The following is a 25,896-nucleotide window of genomic DNA, read 5'->3' as shown; positions in this document are numbered from 1 at the left end:
GCCTTTCCAACATGTAAATTGCTCACTGACTGACTGACGTATTATATTAATATACATAAATGATCAACAGTCTCAGAAGTTTACATTCTTACTCTGCAAACTTTCTGATAGAGATTAATGTAATTTTCAAAGACAAAGTTTAATTTAGAAATTCTTATGTAACATATTAGATGTGTATCTGTACATTTGACGACTGGGAAGCTACTTATACAAGCTTCTTTTATTCTTTATCTTCACTACCTCACCACTGAACTACTGCTAGAATACTGTTTTTCATTTCCATTACCAAATTCTTTTTTTTTTTTTTTTCAGTTCAATGACTTTATTTTATATATTTTTTACATCATTTTTCATTTTTGCACAATGTATGTATTTTCTTCTTGGTTATATTCCCCATGCAATTCCCACCCCCCTTTATTTTGACCCTAATCCCTCTTTCATTCCACCCCCCCCCCAATAGTGTGTCTCTGGTTTATAGTTGCTTGTTGATTTTGATTTTTACTTTGTATTAATTAGTCTTTTTCCTGGTCCCTTATTTAGGTTTTCTAGATTCCTGCTATGAGTGAGACCATCCGGTATTTTTCTTTTTCTTTCTGACTTTTTTCGCTGAGCATGATCCCTTCCAGCTCCATCCATGTTGCTGCACACTACATGTGTTTATCTTTTTGATGAGTAATATTCCATTGTGTATATGGACCACATCTTCTTGATCCAGTCATCTATTTTTGGGCATTTGGGTTGTTTCCATAGCTTTGCTATTGTAAATAGTGCTGCTATAAACAGAGGGGTGCAGGTGCCCTTTGGAATTAATGATTCTGTGTCCTTTGGGTAAATACCTAGGAGTGCAACTGCTGGATCATATGGAGCTTCCATTACCAAGTTCTTTTGAAAGAGCAAGCTCTAAGATATATAACAGTCTAAACTCACCTGAGCTATTACTTTATTTTCATGTCAGACATAAGAAATATATACTTTAGTCATTCTAAGTATTGTTTCTAAAGAGCAGCGCCTACAGGCAGCTGCCAGCCAGTCTTACCTTGCCATCTGTGGTGGTATTGATCCTGTAGTGATACACACGCCCTTCATACCTCAGCGAGATGGACAGTTGCCCGGGACTGCTCTCACTTTCTCGAACTAGGAAACTGCCATTGATTAGACTGCTGAGTAGATACTCGGCTGCACTGCGTGACACAGGCCCATGGTACCAGGAATGTTTTTCCAGGCTGTTCACTGGAGTGATGTAGTTGCTTGGCACCCAACCTTGGCCATTCTTAGAGCGAACTTCACTCCATTCACCATTCTGGTTGTAACCAAGCACTCGCAGCTTTTCACCTAGCCATGAGGTAATCATAGAATGAAAGAAAAGCCTTTACTTCAAACAGAAGAAGTCTATTGTCAAGCTTTAAACTCACTGAGAAAATGAATCAAGAACTTTTATGCCAACAAAATTTTTTTAATAATGAAAACTTAGCAGCTCACCATATCTTGATTGGGCTCTTTAGTTTGTAGGTTTACAAAAGAAACAAAGAAATGACTTTCTGGCATTTACTACAGGTTTTTGTTTTTTTTAACATACCACTTAAAAAATGACTCTGGAAACTCCATGAATGGCATAAGGTAACATATGAAGTTAGAAAGGTTACTGAAATGAATGGAAAATAACAATTCTTCTCATCAAAAGAAAAAGGGAATTAACTTTTACCTCAAAATATTTTGTCAAGGAATATATTTTATATATTACTTAATGTTAACAACAAGAATAATATGTGAAATATGTTACTTCTAAATTTCACTTGGCACTAAGGCAACAAAAGTACCAATGTTAAAAAAAAAACATAAAGTACAGATTACAAAACTTTTAACAAACTTTTCAAATAGAAAACTGGGAGTGGAGGTGGACAGTGAGAACTCCCAAAGCACAATCTTTTCCAGGACTCAAAATTTAAAAGTGATAGTTCCCCAATTTCCTTCCCTTTCCCCATCAAGAATGAATCACTGCCATTCATTTCTCTAAAATCAGTGTGTGGGAAGGGAAATCTGAAGTTAGAACCTGAGACTCATGTTACTCAGACTATCCTTACTATATATAAACTTCAATGTCTTTGACTTCTCTATTAAAGTTGTGAATATCAAGTTTAGACTCCCTCACAAGACAAATTGCTTTTCCAGCAAAACAGGCAAGGTGAAAGAGATAATTAGTAATAACTGATAATCCAAAAAATCTTTATACTGCCTTTGGCTCCTATCTCTAAGAAATAAAAGCCTTCCCACAGAGTTCACACCTACTTCTTGAGTGTCAGAAAGCAGAAGAAAGCCAAATCAATAAAAAAAACACATGATCCAGTAGTTATCAAACTAAGGCTACTGAGGAAAAACTCGAACTCCTTGTACTGGCAGCCATGGAATTTTTTTTCAGTGGTGTATGGAAATGTATGACACCTCGATGTGAGACACTCAGTGAGGAAAAACACACAAAAGCATGTACTTTTCTACACATACACATATTTAAAATATACATATGGGGCCTCCCTGGTGGTGTAAGGGGTTAAGCACAGCACTATGAAACTATCCACAGCCTCTGCAGCACGAGTTCGATGCCCGGCCTGCCAGGGAGCAACCCATATGGCACAGCAGACCTCTCCTGTCTCGTTCGCTGCTCCCCTCAGCAGTCTATTTCAGTCAGTCTGCCTGTTCTGCTCCCCACTCTGTCTCTGCTGAATCCTCTCACCCCCCACACCTCTGGCCTATACCCCAGTTCTTGTATGCATAAATAAATCTTTAAAAAAAATATATACATATGTACAGTGAGAGGAATGTGTGGTGGTAATGTGTGCAGAAAAATACTCACCAACCATATTGCAGGAAAAAAAATTTAGTATGACTAGAAAAACTAAAACTTGTTACTTTCTTTATTACTCCAGACAAGAACAAGAAGTAGTAAAGATTAAGTACTCACTAAGTTTATTATTGTTGCTTCCTTACAAAAAATTAATGACAGGTCATCATAATTAGGATATAGTGAAACAACCTAAGTTTTGTTTTCCTCTCTTTTTGGCAGTTAGGAGGATATTTTTATTATGGAAGTTTCGAGTAACATGGAATATAACAGGGATGACTAGTGGGGATATAAACATTGGACCTATTGACAAAAATATCCTGGAGAACTTCGTTTTTTAATTCCAACAAAATAGTCATAGAAGAATGAACTAAAACAAATAATGAAATTTTACTTTAAAAATATATTTTCTTGTCTTTTAAAATAATAAAATAGCTTTAGCATGACTTCTTTTTTACATTAATAAGGACCTGGTAGAAAAACTTGGCATCAAAGGAAAAAAGACAAATACTGGGAGGTATCAGTTACTTGTGGAGTATAGAGAAACAAGACAAAGAGTCAGCTAAAATTAAACCAAAAACAAAACCTAGAAATCTGACTATAGGGCTGAAGCTACCAGAGAGGGGCAGAAAAGGGTGAAAACAAAGTGGGGAGAGTGCCCAATGGACTAAGGTGGAGGACTATGGGTGCTTTGGTGGTAGGTGTGGTTCGATGACAACTGAAAAGGGAGATCCTACACCTTTAAAATAAAATCAAACTTACATATCAATGCTACCACAATAAAAAAAATCAATTAATTAAAATCTGGCGTCTTGTTGGTTTTAAAAGGAAGCACCATTGGTGATAAGATAAAGCATTCTTTGAGCTGCAAACCAGCAGTTGCCATAAATGGTAACTGAGGAATCAACAGACTTTCCTTATCAGTGTTTTCTTGGTGACTGAGCTATTTTGGAAAATACTGACATGAAAATTAGATCTAGGAAACAATGTTCTGAGTCACTGCCTCATCAACTTCTCCACTGAAGTATCAGTAAAGGTAAAAGAATGTGCTGCAGCCCAAAATGATAACTGCAAAGAATTTCTTTGAAGTTCTTTGTTTTAATCCTAAAACTTTGTGTAAAATTTTCCTTCCAATGCATACATATACATAAACTCTTACATATCCATAAACACTACCCCTACTGCTACTCAACCCCAAACTATCCAAAATCTTTAAATAAAAATAACACTACCTATTAAAGCACTTTACAATTCCTATACTTTTTAAATCTCCTGCGCTTGCATGTATGACATTACTCACTCTTGGACAGATCTATATGCCATTTTGACAAATCTTTTAAGGATTTCTGCTTTTGATGAAATTGGCTAGATTTTAAAAATTGATACATATAAAAAAAGTTTTATAAGGGTAATGATCTTTTTTTGGAGGCCTGCCAAATTGGTATATCTGCTCCCATTTGATACCTCATCATGAACCTTACAAACAAAAAGTGTATGTTCAATAAATAATCATTTAAGTTACAATTTCATTTAGTTAAAAACTATCCTAAAATACAGTTTTTCATAGTAAATAGCTTTTATAGGTTCAAAGGTAAGAAAAAGCTTGTAAACAGATTGCAATCTAATTCATGTATACAATGTACACAATGAGAATGCACCAAACTCCTATTTAATTCTCATAAAAGTTCCACATTTTCTGTACTTGTTCAAAAAACCAACAGTGGGTGATTTTACTTGGTCTTGTTCTTAGTGTTCCTTTTATAAGAATTTACTACTGCAATAAACTACTACTCTTGAGAATATTACAGTAGAAACCTTTCTTATTATTCCTTTCACCAACACTTATATATAAACACAAATGAGAGACAAGTTGTCTAGGCTAGTGCTATTCAAAGCTGCTTCACAACAAGATAAGATGCTTTGTGACAGAATCATGAAATTCTGAATCACTAAACTACTTTCTTCAGGCTAAAAATGCCAGCTGCATTAAGTAATAAATAGCAGTTATGGAGTCAGTTTATATTTTGGGTGCATGTTCTTAATCTTGCTGCAGACTAATAATGAATGGTTCCTCAGCTAGGTGGTCAGCCCAGGGATAATATTAGTAGCACTGGAGTCCAGCAACATGACTCATCTGAATTGGCCACAGTTCCATGAGAAGAGATGGACAGTAAACCTGACCTTTGTGGCAGATGAATGCTGGCATATTATAGATAGTACAGAATTCTGAAAATGAGGTAAATTTATGTACATATTATGTGGTGTTTTTCTAAAGAGCTTTATCTCATTTTATCCTTAATAAACCCAATAAAGTAGAAGAGTAAGATTATCTCATATACTGCTTTAAAAAAAAAAAACTGAACCAAAAGTATCTGGGCCCAAATTACCTAGTGATTTGCGCTAGTCGAAGGCAGAATCTAGACCACAATCCTTTTATTCTTAACCACTAATGAAAACTAAAAAGTGAGATGATGTTTCACAGAAGCTCACCTTTAGTGATACTGAGTGTGTTATCACCACTTGCTACAAAATCATAAAGTGCAACAAATAGATTAGGGTCACTCTCAGTGGCTCCAAGCAAGTTCTCCTTGGAGCTCCATCTGATGGCTTCATTCAGTGCCTGGGGTTCAACATCACAACCATAAGGGCGGTGTAAGGCTTCTGAAAGACATAAAAAGAAGAAGGAATTCACAATAAGTTGAACAGTTGGAAATCCATTTGAATGCTATACATAAACAGTGTGGAGTCATGAAGAATGAGCAAGTGACAGTTTCCCAAGTACTTTTTTTTATTAAAAAAAATAGTAAGACAGATAAAAGGACACAAAATAAGCATTTAGCTATGATTTAAATGCAATCCCCCATCATCCTAATCAGGAATAAATGAATAGCAACTTAAAACATTTTTCTCAAGAAAAATTATCCCCCCCCCCAAAAAAAGTGGTGATTCATTTTATAAAACATAGGATATTCTGTTGTGGTGGAAGTGGTTTTAGGAAGGAAAAGCTATATTTTATAAGTCATCTCAAATATCCTTCCTTCCTTTATACCCCATATAAAACAAATTTTGGAAAAGAGAAAATAGATTTTAAGAAATATGTACATACTGTATAAATCCAGACCCTTCATTTATATATGGAAAAATCCTAAAATTATGTTAAAACAACAGGAAAAAAACAGGCTTTGGCTTATTATAAAATATTCTTGGCATTCCAAAATACTTTGCTACTATGCATTGTTTATAATACAACAGCTTGTAGTTATTCATTGTTTTAATGAAAAAAAATTCATAACTCTTTTCTTCTCCAAGGTGAAACATTTTTATAAAGTAGTAATAGCTTAATTGACAGCTATTAAATATCACTAACAATAGGTATTTATTGAATTTCTGCCACATGTAATAATGTGAGTTATAGTATCTTCCACAGGCTTCACATTTCATAAATTTAGTCAAGGATACAAATAGGTGATCCCTATACCATCTTAGTTAAACCACCTGCTTCTCATGGCCCAGATAAAGTTTATTAAAAAAAAAAAAAAAAAAAAAAAACACAACCAAACAGAACAAAACCAAAAAAAAAAAAACCACTTTTTCCAGTAGCAATTTTCTTGATCACTGGGATTGTTTTTAGTGGCTATCAGCCATTATCCAACTGCCTATGCCATGTAACACTCTTTTTCTCTCTCCCTCAAATCATTTTTTAATTTAAAATTGGTTTTAGCATATTTGAAGGTGAAAAACCAATGAATCTATAGCTTGATGTCTTTTCAAATCCATTTCCTCCTCTCCATCTCTACTGCCAATTCCTTAGTTCAGATATCCATCATCTCTCACCTGGACTACAGCCTCCAGTCTTGTCTCCCTCAAATCCATCCTCCACACAGCTGGCAAAGTGATCTATTTAAAACAAAAATTTGACCATGTCAACTCTTCTTAAGACTATTCAAAAGTTCACCAACAAGCTAAAATCTCTTTAACATGGCCATCAAGGTCTTTCGTGATCAAGTTTTTATCTATTTCTTCAGCTTCACCTCTCCTCACTCCACACCTATGCCCACTCTAGCCCTCAAATTTTGAGCGCTGTCCGTTCCTATGTTTTTGCCTTTTGTTCACACAGTTCAGTCTACATGAAATGGGCTCCCATTCCACCCTCATTTTCACTGAGTGGCTTCTACTCATTTTATAACACTCAGCTCCAATATAACCTCCCCTAAGAAATGTCCCATATTCTTCCTCTGTGTGTGTTTTCAAAAACATTATAGCTGGATGGAAACAACCAAATGCCCAAAAATAGATGACTGGATCAAGAAGATGTGGTGTATATATATACAATGGAATATTACTCAGCAATCAAAAAAGATAAACACATGCAGTTTGCAGCAACATGGATGGAGCTAGAAAGAATCATGCTCAGCAAAAAAAGTCAGAAAGAAAAAGAAAAATACCGGATGGTCTCACTCATAGCAGGAATTTAGAAAACCTAAATAAGGGACCAGGAAAAAGACTAATTAATACAAAGTAAAAATCAAAATCAACAAGCAACTATAAACCAGAGACACACTACAGGGGATGAGGGTGAGAAGAAGGATTAGGGTCAAAATAAGGGGGGCGGGGGGTACAATTGTATGGGGAATATAACCAAAATGAAAATCCATATATTGTGCAAAAATGAAAAATGATGTAAGAATTATATAAAATATTAAAAAAAAATTATAGCTGGGCCTCCCTGGTGGTCTCTGTGCTCTCATGCTTTCACCCTTGCCTGGGAGCTAACCCACATATAAATGCACAGCAGACTTTTCCTGTCTCACGCACTGCTCCTGTCAGCAGGGTATTTCATTAGATCCACCTGTTCTGCTCCCCACTCTGTCTCTGGTGAATCTTCTCACCCCCAGTACCTCTGACCGACACCCCAGTTCTTCTATGCATAAGTAAATAAATCTCTCAAAAAAAGTATACCTGCTGCATTACTATCCTCTGTCTTTATAACATCCTTAATTTATGTTTCCCAAACTTCATTCACATGTGCTTCTTGGCATAAGAACTGTAACTTTTTTCTAGCAAGTTATGAAATATGTGTTCAATAACTGTAAACTAATGAATGACAAAATTACACAAAAAATGTGACAGGGCGTAATGAGATATGTTTCAATCTTACAATCACCTTAGCCAATGTTTCAAAAATGGCTTCTTAACTGTCTATAAGATATAACAGAAATTCTTGTTGTGGGCTGACCTGTAAATCTAACAGTTTTAGTTTGTTTCCCTTTAACACACATTCTTATCTCCTCTTAAAAGGACCATATCTTTAAAACTTCAAAGCTAATTAAATTTTGTTTTGCATTAAGAATATTACAGCAAACCTGAAGACATGTCCAGATGCCCTGAAAAGTGAGTTTGAAACAAATGCATTGCTCTTTGTTTAAATGCAAGGTTAGAGTGAATGGGAACAGCTGTATTATGTACTTAGCTAACTAATCAGGATTACCAAATAAACAAAATGCCATATTATATAAAACATTCTTCAGTCTGGTCACATGTACTATGTTTTTCTTTATTCTAGTGAAAAATATCTACTCTAGCAGAATTTGCACGGGGCCACAAAATGCCAAACCTTTATTAAAATGAAAAGAACTGTTAAAAAGAAATACAGAAAATATTTATTTGGCTCTAAACTGAACATCACAGGATCCATTAACCCGATTCATCACATGAAACAATGATGAATGTTTCTTGCTAGTGATAGTGGTAACACATGACAATGTTTTGTGATTTTTATTGCCTGATTAATTGTGAAACAAGAGTAAACTTCCTTCTTTTTTAGATAGAAGTATTCCTTATTTGAAATTGTAAGAAGAATAAAAATTAAGAGTAACAAAGCACTACAAGAATGACAAGTAACCATCACTGACCAAATTAGAAATATTAAATAGTTAAGCCACTAAAGTCAACTCCTAAAGCATATTATGGCTAAAGATAGCAAATGCCATGCATCTATATCTCATTTTGTGAAATCTAGTATTTTAAAACTTAAGATCAATTAAACTAGTAATTTTAGTGAACATGCACTGTACACTCAGCACTGTACTGGGCATCAGAAAATGAAGATTATGGGTCTTCAAAGTTGCCTAGGGGTTAAGTATCAGCACTATCACCTCTTCAGCCTGAGTTTGATCCCCTGCCAGGGAGCTAACCCACATATGGCACAGCAGACCTCTCCTGTCTCACCCATAGCTTCCCTTAGCAGTGTGTTTCAGTAAATCCACCTGTTCTGCTCCCCACACTGTCTCTGATGAATCCTCTCACCTCCCCTACGTCTCTGGCCTATACCCTGGTTCTTCTATGCAAAAATTTAAAAAAAAATAAAGAAAATGAAGATTATAAAGATTATAAATCACTAATGGCACTATTTGGTCTTGGATAAAACAACTACTCTCCCCAGTTTGCTTCTCCACAGAATTCCCCATCTTGGTTAACGACAATTCCTTCTTTTCAGATGCTCAGACCAAAAACTTTGAAAGCTTGAGTACAAACTACTAGCTATAATATGAGTAAGTTCTGGCTAATGTCTAACATAATTTGTGATTAAAGTTAATACTTTATTATATACTTGAAAGTTACTAAGAGAGTAGATTTTAAATGTTTCTTACCACAAAAAAGAAATAATTACATGAGTGATACAAGTATTAGCTAATGTAGAAGAAATCATTTTGCAGTATCTAAGTGTACAAATCAATACACTGTATACCTTAAACTTGTACATTATTATATCAATTATGTCAATGAAGCTGGGGGGAACAAAAAACCCTTGAAATCATTCACAACTCCTTTATTGAATTCATATACCACTTTCAATACATTACAAAACCCTATTGCCTTCCAAAATATATCTAGAATCTATTATTTTCTCACCTTCTCCATTTCTACTCTGTACCACCATCATCTCCTACCTAAATTATTTCACTAGACTCCTAATATATCTCCATGCTTCTAGCTTTGTTTCTACTGTCAATTCTTAACAACCAGGCAGCTTTTAAAAGCAAAAGTCATACTTGTGTTATCACTCTGCTCAAAATTCTTTGAAGGCACCCTATCTTAGAGTAAAATCTAAAGCCCTTATAAGGCCTACAAGGCCTTTTGCAATTTATCTTGCCTGATTCATCTTGTTACTGTTCCCTTCTAGTTTACCTCATTCTGACCACTGGCTTCCCTGTTATTATTTGAACATGTCTGGCACACACCTGCCTCAGGACCTTAATACTGACTTTCCTTCTGCCTAAAACATTCTTCCCCAAGATATCCATGACATTTCACTCAAATGCCATCCTCTCAGTATGGCATTCTCTGACTATCGTATTTCAAAATGTGTGTTCCTGACAATACTTCCACAGGTCCCATATCTCCTTTCTTAATTTATTGCTCTTTATAGTTCTTATTACCACAAAATATGTAGTTTAATTGTCTATTATATTCATGTATATTATTTAATTTCTACCACCAGAATATCAATTTTATAAGGACAGGGATTTTTATCTGCTTTATTCACTGATAAATTTCAAGCACCCAGAACAGTACACAGATATAAAAGGCTCTCAAAAAAAGATACTGAATACATGAATCATGCAACACTGGTATACTAGGAGAGTATGCTATGATACAATAGAACAGAAAAAAAGTTTGGAGTCAGAAAAGGTTTCAGAGGAGAGAAAGTATTGAAATTGGCTGAACAAGAATTCTGCACTGATGACAGCAAAGTGACACAGTAGAGTGACAGACTGTCAATGTGCAAAGACATGTCTTCAAGATATGGTTTATCAGTACTGGAGAGAAATCATCAAGTTCAAAATAAGATCACTAAAAGCAGGTCAATGTCTTAAAAACCATGTTACTTGACAAAATAAAAAAAGGTAATGAACTCTATGGCAAGATTTTATGTAAACTTTAAAGATCATACAGGTCAAATCATACCATACTATTTATTTCATAAATATATAAAATAATACATATGGGATAAAAGCCACTTTTGAGGTGAAAATACTAAAAGATCTACAACTTGAAAAACAATGCTTTCCCCCATTCTTATTCCCATTGCTGGTTCTACCATCTTTTTATTCAAGTCAAAATATATTTCCTTCCTTTCTTCTTTCTTCCCACTCACTCTTTGTTCTCATAGGACTAAGAGTAAACTTCCTATATAAGCTGTCTGTACAGGATATCCACTTTAACACAATCCTACCCTATAGCACCAGGAAAAAAAGGGAGGAGGGGGAAAATTTTTCAAAGAGAAAACATCCTAACATTTTCCTGGGGCTGAAAATGAACATGTGTTAAATCACAAAAAGTTAAAGAGAACAAGTTAAGGAATAAAGCAAAAAACAAAAAACAAAAGACAAAAAACAAAAAAGGTAAAGGAAGAACAAGTAAATGCCACAGTGTTAACTAGTGGGTCTATTCTATGCCACTTTCTCTCTTCACTTAAGACAGACAAATCTGGATGACTCAGATGTACAGTACCCGCCCAATGCAAGAGTGTAGGCTGGGAATGTTTTACTTTTGAACAACGTGAAGTGACTACCATATATTAGGTACCTTAGATACCTTACGTAGTGAATTACTATCTTTTGTCAGTCATGCTACCTAGGCAAATCATGGATTTAAGATGTCTATTGTCTTGAAGACTCTGATTATCACTTGTGGAATACAGACAGCAGAAATACATTATGATTATTAGGTAATTTTATTATTTTCTCTACTGATAATTCTAGCAGGATACAATAAAAGTAAAGCAAAACAGAAATAGTAGCTTGTGCTAGGTCAATTATCAGGATTAAACTAATTAAAATCCAGAATGAAACAAATTCAGCGGTAAGTCCTAAATTTAATGCTTAATTTTATTTAAAAACTTTTTACCAATAAGTTATCAATAACTTTATCGGTTTAATAAGAAATTTGTCAGGTAATAATTGGAGAAATTAAAATACAAAATTTTCAGTTTCGCCATTCCCAAGTATTTTACAAACTCTATCTTGCCAGAATTCTACTTTATCTTGCCGAATTCTACTTTATCTAACTGTATATTCTCTAAGCTAATACTTTTTAATGCCTCTTTTCAAAACTGTATTAGGTGGTTAGATAAAATATTCAACAGTACTCAATATAGTATAAGTTCGTCATATCTGTATGTCACATGTAGCCTAAAACCACATAACAAATTATTTGTTTCTCTCACTAAGTATTGATTGAGGACCTACTAAGAAATACCATTGGGAAGAAAAAAAAGCACATAAAACTTCACTGACCAAGTGGAAAGCAGTAACAGTGACAGATAAGATTTTTTGAAATCTCCATTCATAATGAGTTGCTGTGATTATCTATTTACCTTTTCCCAAATGATCAAATCTGAACCATACCTGTCAAGTTGGGTAGAGTAGATTCTGAGGCCTCACTGCATAAGCAGCAGAGAGATGGGTCCTGATCTCTGCCATAACTCTGAGGTGGAAGCAGAACTGTCCCAAGGACCATCCTCTGCCCAGAAGCACGAAGTTAAACTGTGCTATGTAAAGAGGAAGTTCAGAATTCCACTCTCTGACAAGCAATACCACATGTGTGACGTTTACTCATACACTCAGTGGCCAGAAGAAACCAACAGAAGGGTAAGCATTTACAAGTTTCAAAGTGGGTGGAGAGTAACTGGAAGGAAAATGACTGGTGATTAGGAAGACTGACTCAAAATGGAGTTACTTCAAAACCTCAGGAAATATCTTCAAAACACAAATAAAGTAAAATCCAACACACATATGCGTAACAAATAAAAAAAGTTTAAGAATCAGTACTATAGATGTATTTCATTCCCAAGTAGGTGATAAGAGTGGCAAAGTAGTTTCCTTGGCAAAACCCAAACACACTTTTAAAAGAGAGGAAACGCCTAAGCAGACTCATCTTTTGCATCACTTAAATTAGTTCAAGAAACCACAAATCCAAAGCCAAACAAATAGTTACAAACTGATTCATAAGCACAGACCCAGGAAATGACTGCCTTTACTAACATTTGGTTCTATAGCTTTAGTAAAGATTAAACACAAGGCACAAAGGTGCTGTAAAGTTTTGAATGTTAAGCTTTTATAAGCAAAAGCCTTATCTTTGTTAACATATAAGGGATAAAGTTAAAATTGTAGAGTGAAGATGAGAGTACCTCATGAGAATTAAACTAGCAAAATTTACAAATAACAGATGACTTTCATTGCATAATTTGCAAAAATAATACAAAGATACCTATAACAGTACAGCTGAGAATATTCATTGGTTTGATATTTATTAAGCACCTACAATGTACCAGCCACTCTTCTAGGTTCTAGGTCAACAAGAGTAAGAGGATGAAATGAGCGGATAACAGGAATGAAAAAGCCTTCAATAAAGCTGGAACATAAAATTATATTGGTGCCTCCCTTGTGGCTCAGGGGTTAAGTCACAGCATTATTAAGCTATCCAAAGCCACTGTGGCATGAGTTCAATTTCCAGCCAGGGAGCTAACCCAGAAGGCACAGCAGACTTTGCCTGTCTCACCTGTTGCTCCCTACAGCAGTGTATTTCAGTAGACCAGCCTGTTTTGCTCCCCATTCTGTCTCTGGTGAATCCTCTCACCACCACACCCCTACCTCTGGTCTACATCCCAGTTCTTATATGCATAAATAAATAAATCTTTGAAAAAAAAATTGTAGCCTATTAGAGAAGGAATGACTTTGAGGTAAATATCAGTTTAAGAAACAAAGCTTAACATCTTCATTGAAATGAACTGTTCTAGTCATTAATGTCAACATCATGGAGAAAACAAGACTTAAAAATTACTAACAGTTACCTCATTAATGACTCAGAATTTCAAATTCCAAGCTGAATTTCTCCTTCCCCTAGATTATAAAAAATTTAAGAGATAGGAACTCCATAATCTATATCCTATACATATCTATATTCTGTATCATATGACATACTATTTGATCAGTAAGTATAAGTTACCAATAATTAACAGCTACATTTTCAAATATTCCTATATTATTATAATCAGGGATAAAGAGATGGATAAACAAAATGTGGTATACATACAATTAACTATTATTCAGCCATAATAAGGAACAAAACTTTGATCTATGCTGCAACACAGATGGGCTTTTAAAACTATTCCAAATGAAATAGCCCAGATACGGGAAGACAAATGTCTAATTTCACTTATTAGAAAGGAGTTTATAAAATAAATTTTGTTATGTATGTTTTACAATGAAAATTCCCCCAACCCTTTATTGTAATTTATTTTATGCAGTAACAATGGCTTATAACATTGTATATGAAGTTTAGTTACCCTACAAGGCCCATTTACCAAGGCATCCACAGACCTCCATAGTCCATGGGGTCCCTACTTGCTTTGCTCTCCCCCCTTTTCTCCTCCTCTACTTGTTGTTTTAACAAAAAAAAGAAGAAAAACATGCTTTGAGGTCTACAAAGATCTCTCCTTATCATTATTTATTACATTTGAGATTAAAAGAGGAAGTTTAACAATATTTATAAATTTTAAAACAAACCCATTATGTTAATATAAATAATGTAATTATTAAAAGTAACCACTTTTCAAAAGAAAATGAAGAGGTATGACTAACTCATCTTTTTTTTTTTTTTTTTTTTTTTAAAGATTTATTTATTTATTTATTTATACAAGCACTGGGTACAGTCAGAAGCACGGGAGGGTGAGAGAATTCACCAGAGCAAGAGGGGAGAGCAGAGCAGGCAGATTGACGAAGTACACTGCTGAGGGGAGCAGTGGTCGGCAGGAGAGGTCTGCTCATGGGCAGCTTTGCAACCCAGCGCTCAACCGCTGCACCACCGGTGAGGCCCTAACTCATCTTTTTTTTGCAATTTCTTTAATATTTGGCCAAAGATAACGGAATCCTCATTTGGCATTTGATCTATTGTGATGTTATTTTTATTAAATATATAAAAATCTTATTGCACACAGATATGATGGTATAAAAGGAAGATATATATTAGTATTCTTTTAGATTGCTATGGATAGTCTTAAATAACCAAAACTTGACAAGCTTTTAAAAGTCTTTAAAGGGCCTCCCCGGTGGCGCAGCGGTTGAGCGCTGGGTTGCGAAGCTGCCCGCAGCCTCTGCAGTGCCAGTTCGATCCCCGGCTGCTCCCCAGCCACCAGAGGAGGGTCCCACATGGCACGCAGACCTCTCCTGCCACCCGCTGCTCCCCTCAGCAGTGTGCTTCGGTCCTTCTGCCTGCTCTGCTCCCCGCTCTGGCTCTGGTGGGTTCTCTCACCCTCCCGCGCTTCTGACTGTACCCAGTGCTTGTATAAATAAATAAAAATAAATCTTTAAAAAAAAAATAAGTCTTTAAAATATTAGTTGTATAATAAAATCTGAAACCATGCTAAGTAAAATTTTTATACTCTGTCAAGCTAACATTTGTTGATTTATCACACCCCCCATTTTTTCCTTTTCTCTTTTATTGAATTCCCTCCACCAAATCACCTGTGCTCATACCCCATCTGTCTTCCTCACCCATGGAATGGTCTATATTATACTTTTAATTTTTTAACATCTCACAACAGAAATATTAGCTCACTGAATAATGAAATATTCCATTATGCAATATTGATTATTGTATATTCAATATTCATTACTGGTCAGATTCATTACTATCATTCTCATTGCTATCATTCATATTCACTTCTATCATATTCCTATTCATTACTGTCATATTCATTACTATCCCTACCAATCTCATCAGAAAACTTTTTTGGGGGGGCCTCCCCGGTGGTTCAGCGGTTGAGCGCTGGGTTGCAAAGCTGCCCGCAGCCTCTGCAGCGCCAGTTCAATCCCCGGCCGCCAGGCGAGGGTCCCACATGGTGTGCAGACCTCTCTTGCCGCCCGCTGCTCCCCTCAGCAGTGTATTTCATTAGTCTGCCTGTTCTGCTCTCTGCTCTGGCTGGTGAATTCTCTCATCCTCCCACGCTTCCGACTGTACCCAGTGCTTGTAAAAATAAATAATCTTTTTTTAAAAAAGTTTTTTAAGATTTATTTATTTATGCATACAGGAACTGGGGTGTAAGCCAGAGATGCAGGGAGTGAGAGGATTCACCAGAAAGAGCAGGGAGCAGAACAGGCAGATCCACTGAAATACACCACTGAGGGGAGTAGCAGGCGAGGTCTGCTGAGCCATGTGGGTCAGCTCCTTGGCCTTCGGGGATCCAACTTGTGCTGCAGTGGCTGGTGATAGCTTGATAGTATTGTCTTTAACCCCTGCACCACCAGGGAGGACCTCAGAAACTTTTTTTAAGTACTACGAAGCTTTCATGGTCACAATGGTGGTTCCTAATTTTACTAAATTCGAATTTCTACTAAAAGTGCAAATTCTAGACTTCCAATAAATACTGTTTTCTTTGAAGTAACTCAACTAAAAACAACTGTTCATGGACTCTCTCTAAAAACACCATCTTTTGTTAAGCAGATGCTTTATTTGCACTTTCCATTCTGTCACATGGTATCTTAGAAGACAGGTATGGAAGAAACAAGGTTTTTTTTTTTTTTTTTGTTTTGGTTTTTTTTTTTTGTGGGACCCTCGCCAGCGGCTGGGGAACAAACCGGCGCTGCAGAGGCTGCGGACAGCCTCGCAGCCCAGCGGCTCAACTGCTGCGCCACCAGGGGAGGCCCTGGAAGAAACAAGGTTTTATAAAATTAATTTTTCTACATTGTTAGGTTCCCCTATCCTATTCCTTTGGCTAGAGACTACAGCATTTTCTTTTTTTTTTTTTTATTAGATAATAAATTTTATTGTTATATTCCCCATACAATTGCAGCCCCCCCATTCTGACCCCAATCCCTCCCCTCCCGCCCCCGCCCCCCTAAAAGTGTCTCTGGTTCATAGTTTTTTGTTGATTTTGATTTTCACTTTCTTATAGTTATTCATTTTCCTGGTCCCTTATTTAAGTTTTCTAGATTCCTGCTATGAGTGAGACCATCCGGTATTTTTCTTTTTCTTTTTGGCTTATTTCACTGAGCATGATCCCTTCCAGCGCCATCCATGTTGCTGCAAATTGCATGTGTTTATCTTTTTTGAATGCTGAGTAATATTCCATGGTATATATGTACCACATCTTCTTGATCCAGTCATCTATTTTTGGGCATTTGGGTTGTTTCCAAAGCTTAGCTATTGTACACAGTGCTGCTATAAACATAGGGGTGCAGGTGTTCTTTGGAATTGATGTTTCTGTGTCCTTTGGGTAAATTCCTAGGAGTGGAATTGCTGGATCATATGGAAGCTCTATGTTTAGTAGGTCCAGAAATCTCCACACAGCTTTCCACAGTGGTTGGACCAGTTTGCACTCCCACCAACAGTGCAGAAGAGTTCCTTTTTCTCCACACCCTCGCCAACATTTGTTGTTGCTAGTTTTTTTAATATGTGCCATTCTCACTGGTGTAAGAATGTATCTCATGGTAGTTTTGATTTGCATTTCCCTGATGACAAGTGATGTTGAACATTTTTTCATATGCCTGTTGGCCATTTGCATTTCCTCTTCAGAGAAGTTTCTTTTTAGCTCTTCTGCCCATTTTTTGACTGGATTGTTTTCTTTGTTGTTGTTGAGTCTCATCAGCTCTTTGCAGATTTTTGTGATCAGTCCTTTATCATTAGTGTTGGGTGCAAAAATGTTCTCCCAGTTGGTGGGGTTTCTCTTTGTTTTTGTTATTGTCTCTTTTGCTGTGCAGAAGCTCTTTAATTTGATGTAGTCCCATCTATTTATCTTCGCCTTCACTATCACTGCTTTGGGTGATGTGTCTGTAAAGATGTCTTTGATGTGCAAATCACGTAGTGTTTCGCCTATATTTCCTTCTATATATTTTATGGTTTCAGGTCTTATGTCTAGTTCTTTAATCCATTTTGAGTTGATTTTTGTGTATGGTGTGAGGTAGTGGTCAAGCTTCATTCTTTTGCATGTAGCGACCCAGTTTTCCCAGCACCATTTATTGAACAAACTTTCTTTGCTCCAATGCATAGTTTTTGCTCCTTTGTCAAAGATTAGTTGACCATAAATCTGTGGGTTTATTTCTGGATTTTCTATTCGATTCCATTGGTCTGTATGTCTGTTCTTGTTCCAATACCATGCAGTTTTGATGATTATGGCTTTGTAGTAGAGTTTGAAGTCTGGGAGTGTGATGCCTCCATTCCCTTCTTTTTTTTTCAGGAGAGCTTTGGCTATTCGGGGTTTTTTGTGATTCCATATGAATTTCATCAATAATTGTTCTATTTCTTTGAAGAATGACATTGAAATTTTGATTGGAATAGCATTGAATCTGTATATTGCTTTTGGAAGGATGGCCATTTTAATAATGTTTATTCTTCCAATCCATGAGCAGGGGATGTCTCTCCATTTCTTTGTGTCTTCTTCTATTTCTTTTAACAGTGTTTTATAGTTTTCTTTGTATAGGTCCTTTACCTCTTTTGTTAGATTTATTCCCAAATATTTGATTTTTTTTGTTTCAATAACGAAAGGGATGGTTTTTTTGATTTCTTCTTCTTCAGATTTATTGTTTGTGTATAGGAAGGCTACTGACTTTTGCGTGTTGATTTTGTATCCTGCCACTTTACTGAACTGATTGATGAGTTGAATTAGCTTTTCTGTGGAGTTTTTGGGGTTCTCTATGTATAATATCATATCGTCTGCAAATAGTGATAGTTTGACTTCTTCTTTTCCTATTTGGATTCCTTGGATGTCTTTCTCTTGTCTTATTGCCCTGGCTAGGACTTCCAGTATTATATTGAAAAGCAGTGGTGAGAGTGGACATCCTTGTCTTGTTCCAGATCTTAATGGAATTGCTTTCAGCTTTTCACCATTGAGAATGATACTGGCTGTTGGCTTGTCATAGATGGCCTTTATGATGTTAAGGTATGTTCCTTGTATCCCAAGAATTTCAAGGGCTTTTATCATGAATGGGTGTTGCACTTTGTCAAAAGCTTTCTCAGCATCTATTGATATTATCATATGGTTTTTATATTTCTTTTTTTTGTTGTTGTTGATGTTTATATTTCTTTTTGTTGATGATCTACAGCATTTTCTAATGGTTTTTTTTTTTTTGTCTGTACTCTTTAGCATTTCCAGGTTGCTGCTGTCTTCAATTTCAAGTTTAGAACATATGAGGCAAGGGAAAAAAAACATAGGAAACTTACCACTAACCCTTCTAATGCTACAGTAATCTGTCTTCTTTATCTTTCAGAGTTTTGTTATGTTTGCTTTATATATAATGTCCATGGGCCTTAGTTATATGTAGAGGGAAGAATAGGGAAATTATGTCTACTATATCTTCTCAGAAATACAATAGGATTATGGACTTTTTTAGTTTAAAAAACTCAGAAGAAAAATCACTGAACTTTTACTCTATGAAAGCTACTACTGATGTTCACTGCACAAATTAATTTTATCAAATAAAACTTTGAGACCTGCTAATACTATACATTAATGTTTATCTTTAATTTTAATTTTTAGGTTCTGCATTTTAAGTTTTAGTTTTGTTATTTCATTGCATAAAACATTTAAAGTTCATAGAAATAATTATATTTCTATTTATAATTTGTGGGCAAGAAGAGTTAGGATAATGATAGGACATTCAAGAACACCCTTAACATTAAGCACTGCTTGGTTGTAGTCACAGTTCCATGAAAAAAGTAAAAGCAGAAAACCCCCACAGTAGAAATTAGGAGAGGTTTAGGAAAAAAGTAAGCAAAGTCATTAAAGGCCTATAAAGGTGGTACAATGCAGCCCTGCAGGAAATTAAATTTAAAGGATTACAGTATCTAAATTAGAAAACTAGAAAAATTAAGAAAAGACACTATAAAAATATGTAAGTATATAATATAAAGAAATTATGAGTATTCTTTTGTGATTCTATGCTTTTAACTATCTAAGCTAATACCTTTTAAACATTTCAGAGAAACAGAAAACAGAAGTATGCATGAAAAAATAATCCCGCCACCCCCAAAATTGATGTATTAAAACCTAAAAAGACAAAACTCAACAGAAGCATTAGGCATATTTTCATTTTTTTAAGTTTTTTTTGGTCCATAAAAGTGATATATGCTCAGAAAATTTGGGACTTATAAAGCCAATGACAGACCATCCACTTCTATGTCCTCACTTACTATTAAAATACTGATCACTGCATTTGGCCCTTTCAATCTGCATGAGGTTTTATTCATTCAACTGATATTTACTGACAAGCTACTATGTGCATAGCACTGTTAGGCAGGATATATTAAGTACTAGGCCAAGAAATAAAGTCCATAAAAGATAAAAATAATAAATTGTGGTGGGGAATTTCACTACTTTTCAGAAGGTAGACCCTTAAGCAGAGGTCAGAAGCCAAAAAGGATCTAAACAGAATGTAGCCAACTGCAAAAACCCTGATGTTGTTAAGAATCTGGTATGTAGAAGAAATGAAAAGTGTGGCTATAGTACAAAGAAGTCAGAAGAGGAATATCAAACCAAGTTAACAGTAAGATGGACAGGGCCAGCCAGACTAAGCACATAAGGATTTAGGATTCTAATCCAAGTACAACAGACATCCATTGAACAATTTTAAGCAGGAGGTCCTATGTTCTGACCTCCGTTTTGTAGAAGACCATTCTGACAATTGGGTGAAAAAAATCATTAGATGGGGAACAAAATTAGAAATGGGAAAATACTCAGCAGTTTAAGAATGGGATTGTGTTGGCTTGGACTAGAACAGTGTCAGTGAAGACAAAGATGAGTGAAAGAACTTAAAGAACAATTTGGAGAGGAAATTGATAGTATTTAACAGATTACTCAGATGTTCTATAAGAGAAAGGAGAAAATGAAATGGCTGCCAGGCTGCAGGGCTTGAATAACTGGGTAGGTGGCCACGTTAAGTTCAAAAATTCCACTATAGATAAGCAAATTTGAGGGATATAATTAAACACCTTGATATATAAATCTGTAGCTCTAAGATGATCCCAGGATACATTTAAAGCAAAGGATCTAGATGGGATCTTTAAGTAGAAAAGAGTTAATACAAAAGTACAGGACCATTCCTACAGGGAAACAATGATTAAAATATAAAGATTTATTTGAAACCATGAAGGCTAAAAAGAAGTGAAAAAAACATTATCCTCAGTGCTAAAAGACTGCCAACCCAAAATTCCAAATCTACAGAAAATATTCCTTCAGAATGAAGATGAAATAAAAATATTCTCAGTTGAAGGGACGATCTCATCACTCACAGACCTGCTTTAAAAGAACTGTTAAAGGAAGTTCTTCAGACAGAAAGGAAACGATCCAGAAGGAAACTCTGGAACATTAGGAGCAAAGGAAGAAAAACAAAAACAGTAATTATCTGGACAAAATTCTTTTCCTCTTGGATTCTTTAAAATATGTTTCATGGTCGCAAGTAAAAAGTACAATACCATCTATCAAGACTCTCCAATATATGTAGCTATAATATATAACAAAGGTAACATAAAGAGGGAAAATAAAACTGCATGATGTTAAGGTTTTCTATTTCACCTGAAATGATGAAATAATGAAGATGAGTGTGAAAGTTTAATATGTATATTGAAATCTCTAGAGCAACCTTATAAAGCTCACACAGAGATCTAGCCCAAAACACATCACACTTAAGTTATAATGGAATATTAAAAAAACAAGTTAATAATCCAAGAGAAGGCAAGAAAGGATAAAAAGAGGAACAGAAAAAATAAAATGGTTAGTAAAAATCTAAACATATCAACAGTTACATTAAATGAAAATGGTCTTAACACAATAAAAAGGCAAATTATCTCACCATTTGTGTCTACAAATAAAAATCTTTCCTAAAAAAAAAAAAAAGGCAAATTATCAAAATGAATATGCATTATGATCCAACTACAGGGTATCTAAAAGAAAGTCACAAGCTGTCTAGAATAAGTAAATTCAGAGACAGAAAGTACCTTAGTGTTAGCTCATGGCTGATGGGGGTCTGGGATATGGAATGATTGCTAATGGCTATGGGGTTTCTTTTTGTGGTGATGAAAATGTTCTAAAATTAGATTGTGCTGATGGTTGAAGAACTCTGAATATACTAAGACCACTGAAATATATATATTTTAAATGGATAAATTCTATATATGGATGTATTTTCATAAAGCATTAAAAATATTAAGCTTTGTGAAAGAAGTCAGATTAAAAATCTACATATTACATGATCCATTCATATGAAAATTCAAAAAGAGCAGAGAGAAAGCACATGCAGTTTAGTGGTTACCTGGGACTTGGGTAGTAACACTAACAAACTGTTGTGCCCAAGATCAGCAGACTCGGCGAGCATAGCCTCCAAGAATCCAAAGACAGCTGATGCAAATGCAAAAGGGAGTTTATTACGGGCTCGAGACCGGGCCCTCGACACACACCGATGCAACGGCAGAGGTCGAGAGCCCCGAACAGAGGAAGCAGGGGTATCTTATAGGGTCGCGAGTGGCGTGAACTTTGCAAGAAGCTGAATTACTCATTGGCTACTACAAAGGCATTTTGGCGCGCGCGGTTAGTTTCAAACTGATTGGACGGTTAGAGATGCTGTCCCATTTATGGACAGGACTGCCCTCATTGGCGGCTGGGGTGGTCTGCTTTTTCGTCACCAAGTGGAGTGAGGGTTGTGACTGCTGAAACTATCTCCGGAATGCGGCTGGACAAGGACTAACATAGCAAGGTGGAGGATATACAAAATGGCGAAACCCCGGCTAAGCTTGGTTCCACACAAACTACTTGGATAATGCAAGGGACCTCATGATGGAAATGCTATAAAACTGGATTGTGGTGAGGGTCACACAATTCCATACATTTTTTTAAAAATCCTTGAATTATATGTTTTAAAATAGAAGGTATATGGAATGTGAAATCACTCAATAAAGCTACTTTTAATAATGCATAAAAAGTGGAAAACCAAACCAAACCAGACTTTTGTTCTTTGAAAGATCCTGTTAGAAGAATAAAAAGCTAAGCTATAGACAGAAGAAAGTATTTGTAAGCAGTATCTCTAAGAATACATAACCAGAATATATAAAAATCTCTCAAACTCAAAAATATCAGTCTCTTCACCAAATGAAGTCTCCAAAAAGGATGTAGGAACTAGCAAATATGCTCAACATCAGCTGTCAATAAAAAAAAAGCAAGTTAAACCCACAATGAGTTATCACTATACACCTAATAGAGTGACAAAAAAAATAAACGCCCATATAATGGAATACTACTCAGCAATAAAAAAGGATATATGGATACACACAATTTGTTGGCTCTCAAAAGCAGTATTCTAAGTTTCCCAAAAGACATTTGTATCAAAAGGTTACATTCTCCAAAAGACAAAACCACTGTGGTTGTTAGGGGTGATGGGTATCAAAGCTGTGACTACAACACTAGCACAAGGGAACTGGATGATGGTTACACAAGTTTTCATATGGATAAAAATTCACGGAATTCTAAACCCAAAAGTCAGTTTTACCATACGTCATTATGGAAAAAAAAAAAAAAATAAGTGCAGGATCCAGAACTAAGACCTAAAGAACTCCCACGTTTTGAGAGCAAAAAGAGAAGAGGAGGAAGCGAAGGAGAGTACGAGAACAATCAGTAAGGAAGTGTTGGAGTTAGGTAGGCTCTGCTTGGCCATCTCGGTAATCTCAGTCAGTAAATGACATAAAAAACTCCACCCCCATCTTCACACATCCAACATGTAACTACAACTCCCAGCAGTCGAATTAACAGAGGAAGGGGATGGAGGGGCTTCTGGGATGCAGAAAGGAATCACACAACCATTGTGTGGAACAGGCTGAGGTAGGGGTGGCCATGCCTCTGGTGGATTCAGTTTGAATGCTAGACTTTGAAGTCTGGCTCTCTCCTTCTCTCCCAGCTCTTTGGGTCCTGCCTGGCTTTCCTGCCAGTATGTGCCTTGGATTCACTCTCTTGGCAGCTCTGCTTTGGGGTTTTGGCTAGTTGGCTCTGGGCCTGGCCAATTTAGCTAAAGCAATGCCCATAGGAGAATAATTTCAGATTTTAGTTGATAATCTGTTTCTAGAACTCCTTCATCTTCTCACTTCGCTTCTCTTCTCTCTCTCCCCTCTTTGAATTTCTCATCAGCTAAAGATCTTTGAGCACACTAGCATTATTTTGCTTTGATGTGTGTGGTGGTTGTATGAAGGACTATGTAGAATGGGAAAGGTTTTTTCAAACCCTAACAGTTTGGGGTCCCTGGGCACCCCTCAGTTTTACCCAGTATATAGTTCTGGTTCCCTGACCAGGAATGAATGTCCCAGTAACAGAAGTAAGAGGAAACAAGCAGAGACTTAGGCTGAGATGAAGGATGATCAATAGAATCAACTACTATTGTGATGTTACAGAGCACAAAAAATTATTCATTGTTTTTATAAACTATACAGAAAAAATTTCCCACATTCTTATAAAGATCCTCACACATTCCATGTTGCAGAAGCACAATCATTTCCAATTTGGACTTATTACCAAACAACTTATACAGCTTTTGTACCTCCCAATTTTTCTCTAAAGTTACCTCATTAGGACAAATCTTCTGGCCAAAGGACATTTTTAAGACTCATGATACATATTTCCAAACCACTTTCCAAAAAATTTTTACTTCTTTATATTCATCAGCTATGTATGAATGCTCACTTCATGAGTGTTTATATATGTTTTTTAAATTTTAAAAGCAAACATGAGTAACTTGTTAATTTAAATTCACAACTCACTGCTAGTAAGGTAAAACACTGCATTTGAATGTATTCCTACTGAGGTAAAACACTTCCCATTTCTTTGGCTGTCTTTAGTTATTATTTTGCAACTTAATGGCTTAGGCAGTAAACTGAAGTCAACAAAAGGGAAATATTCAAAATGTAATTCCTAGTGGCACTTATCATTAAATGTGACCAAAATAAAAGTTTGATACTTCCCTATGCAGGCAATCAATTTCAAACACCTCACAAACAACGGAGCTGTCATGTTTTTTTAATAGCAAGGTAACTCTTAAAGTGGAGAGCCACCCCAAAAGAACTATCACACAACAGACCACCTATTATCCTCTTTTTCATACCATTATGAAACAGAGAGCATTACAGAGACCTAGACACAGAGAGGTATTTCTAAGACAGACATCCTTTAATGTTTCAGGATCTAACAGACTCTAAAATACGTGCAACTCCATTATTATTAGATTTTAAAAAATAAATAAATAAAGCTAGTGTAGAACCAGATGATCTCTAAGGTGGCAGCTGGGACAGCTCTGTCTGTTATTAACCCTTGTCCCTGACCCCTTAACACAGCAGCTGGAAAGTCTAAGGAAGGAGAGCATCACTTCCACTCTATGCTAGTTTACTCTCAGCATTCACCTCTCTAACTTTCTTGTGGACTCAGTGCTTTAACAACAAAATTGGATTCTCATGACAAAAAGACTACCAAATCTGTTGTTAATGCCTCCCCCTCCCCCTTCTTTTTTTTTTAAGCCCAAGAGCTCAGGCTCTGTGTTAAGCAAAGGAAGGCCCTGCCATTCAAAAAGTTTTGGTTATTTAAATACTTGAGGTTACAATTTTCATTTGTCAAACAGGAAAAGAAATGTAAGTACTTTATGGAATTCTTAAATCAGATTAAACAAATATAAGATGTTTAGTGGAGAATTTGACACCATGACTCAATATCTTGATTCTTTCTATAGTCTAAAAGGGGTGCTTTCCTACTTTCAAAATAATCTATTAAATGGTAAAGATAAACTTGCAGGACTCAAGTTGGAAGATTTGGTAAGGCTAACAGAAAATCAGAGATGCCAAAGGAAAAATAACCACCAATGAGCCTCTAAACTTTTAGCAAGATTAACTTCTTAGGTTAGTTGCCAACAGTAGTTATAGGATATCTCTGTAGCACTCATATGCTCTCACGTTTCAGTTTATTACCAGAAGAAAAAAATCAAAATGGCATTTCAACCAGGATTTCTCCCTATCCAAATCTTATATATCTTTCAAAT

The 25,896-nt window shown here is 35.8% G+C and overlaps 1 protein-coding gene across 8 annotated transcripts in view; it reads right to left on the bottom strand.

Annotated features, from left to right (window-relative positions):
• ABL2 (ABL proto-oncogene 2, non-receptor tyrosine kinase) overlaps window positions 1-25,896 on the bottom strand; it is a 100,461-nt gene that overhangs the window by 13,307 nt on the left and 61,258 nt on the right. For 3 of the 8 annotated variants that reach the window (XM_037506384.2, XM_037506388.2, XM_037506387.2), the window contains exons 2-4: window positions 6,671-6,733; window positions 5,327-5,497; window positions 1,037-1,332 (exon numbers count right to left, since the gene is read on the bottom strand). In XM_037506384.2, coding sequence (XP_037362281.1) covers window positions 1,037-1,332; window positions 5,327-5,497; window positions 6,671-6,733 — 530 coding nt within the window. Of the gene's footprint in view, window positions 1-1,036; window positions 1,333-5,326; window positions 5,498-6,670; window positions 6,734-12,246; window positions 12,611-25,896 lie in introns of those variants that run through there. The other 5 variants (XM_037506386.2, XM_037506391.2, XM_054693436.1 and 2 more) reach the window with 3 other exon arrangements.

Source organism: Talpa occidentalis, unplaced genomic scaffold, assembly GCF_014898055.3.
Source record: "Talpa occidentalis isolate TD23 unplaced genomic scaffold, MPIMG_talOcc4v2.1 talOcc4.12, whole genome shotgun sequence".
Lineage (NCBI taxonomy): Eukaryota > Metazoa > Chordata > Mammalia > Eulipotyphla > Talpidae > Talpa > Talpa occidentalis.
The sequence above is the reverse complement of the archived record's forward strand: the minus strand, read 5'-3'. Positions and strand labels throughout refer to the sequence as shown.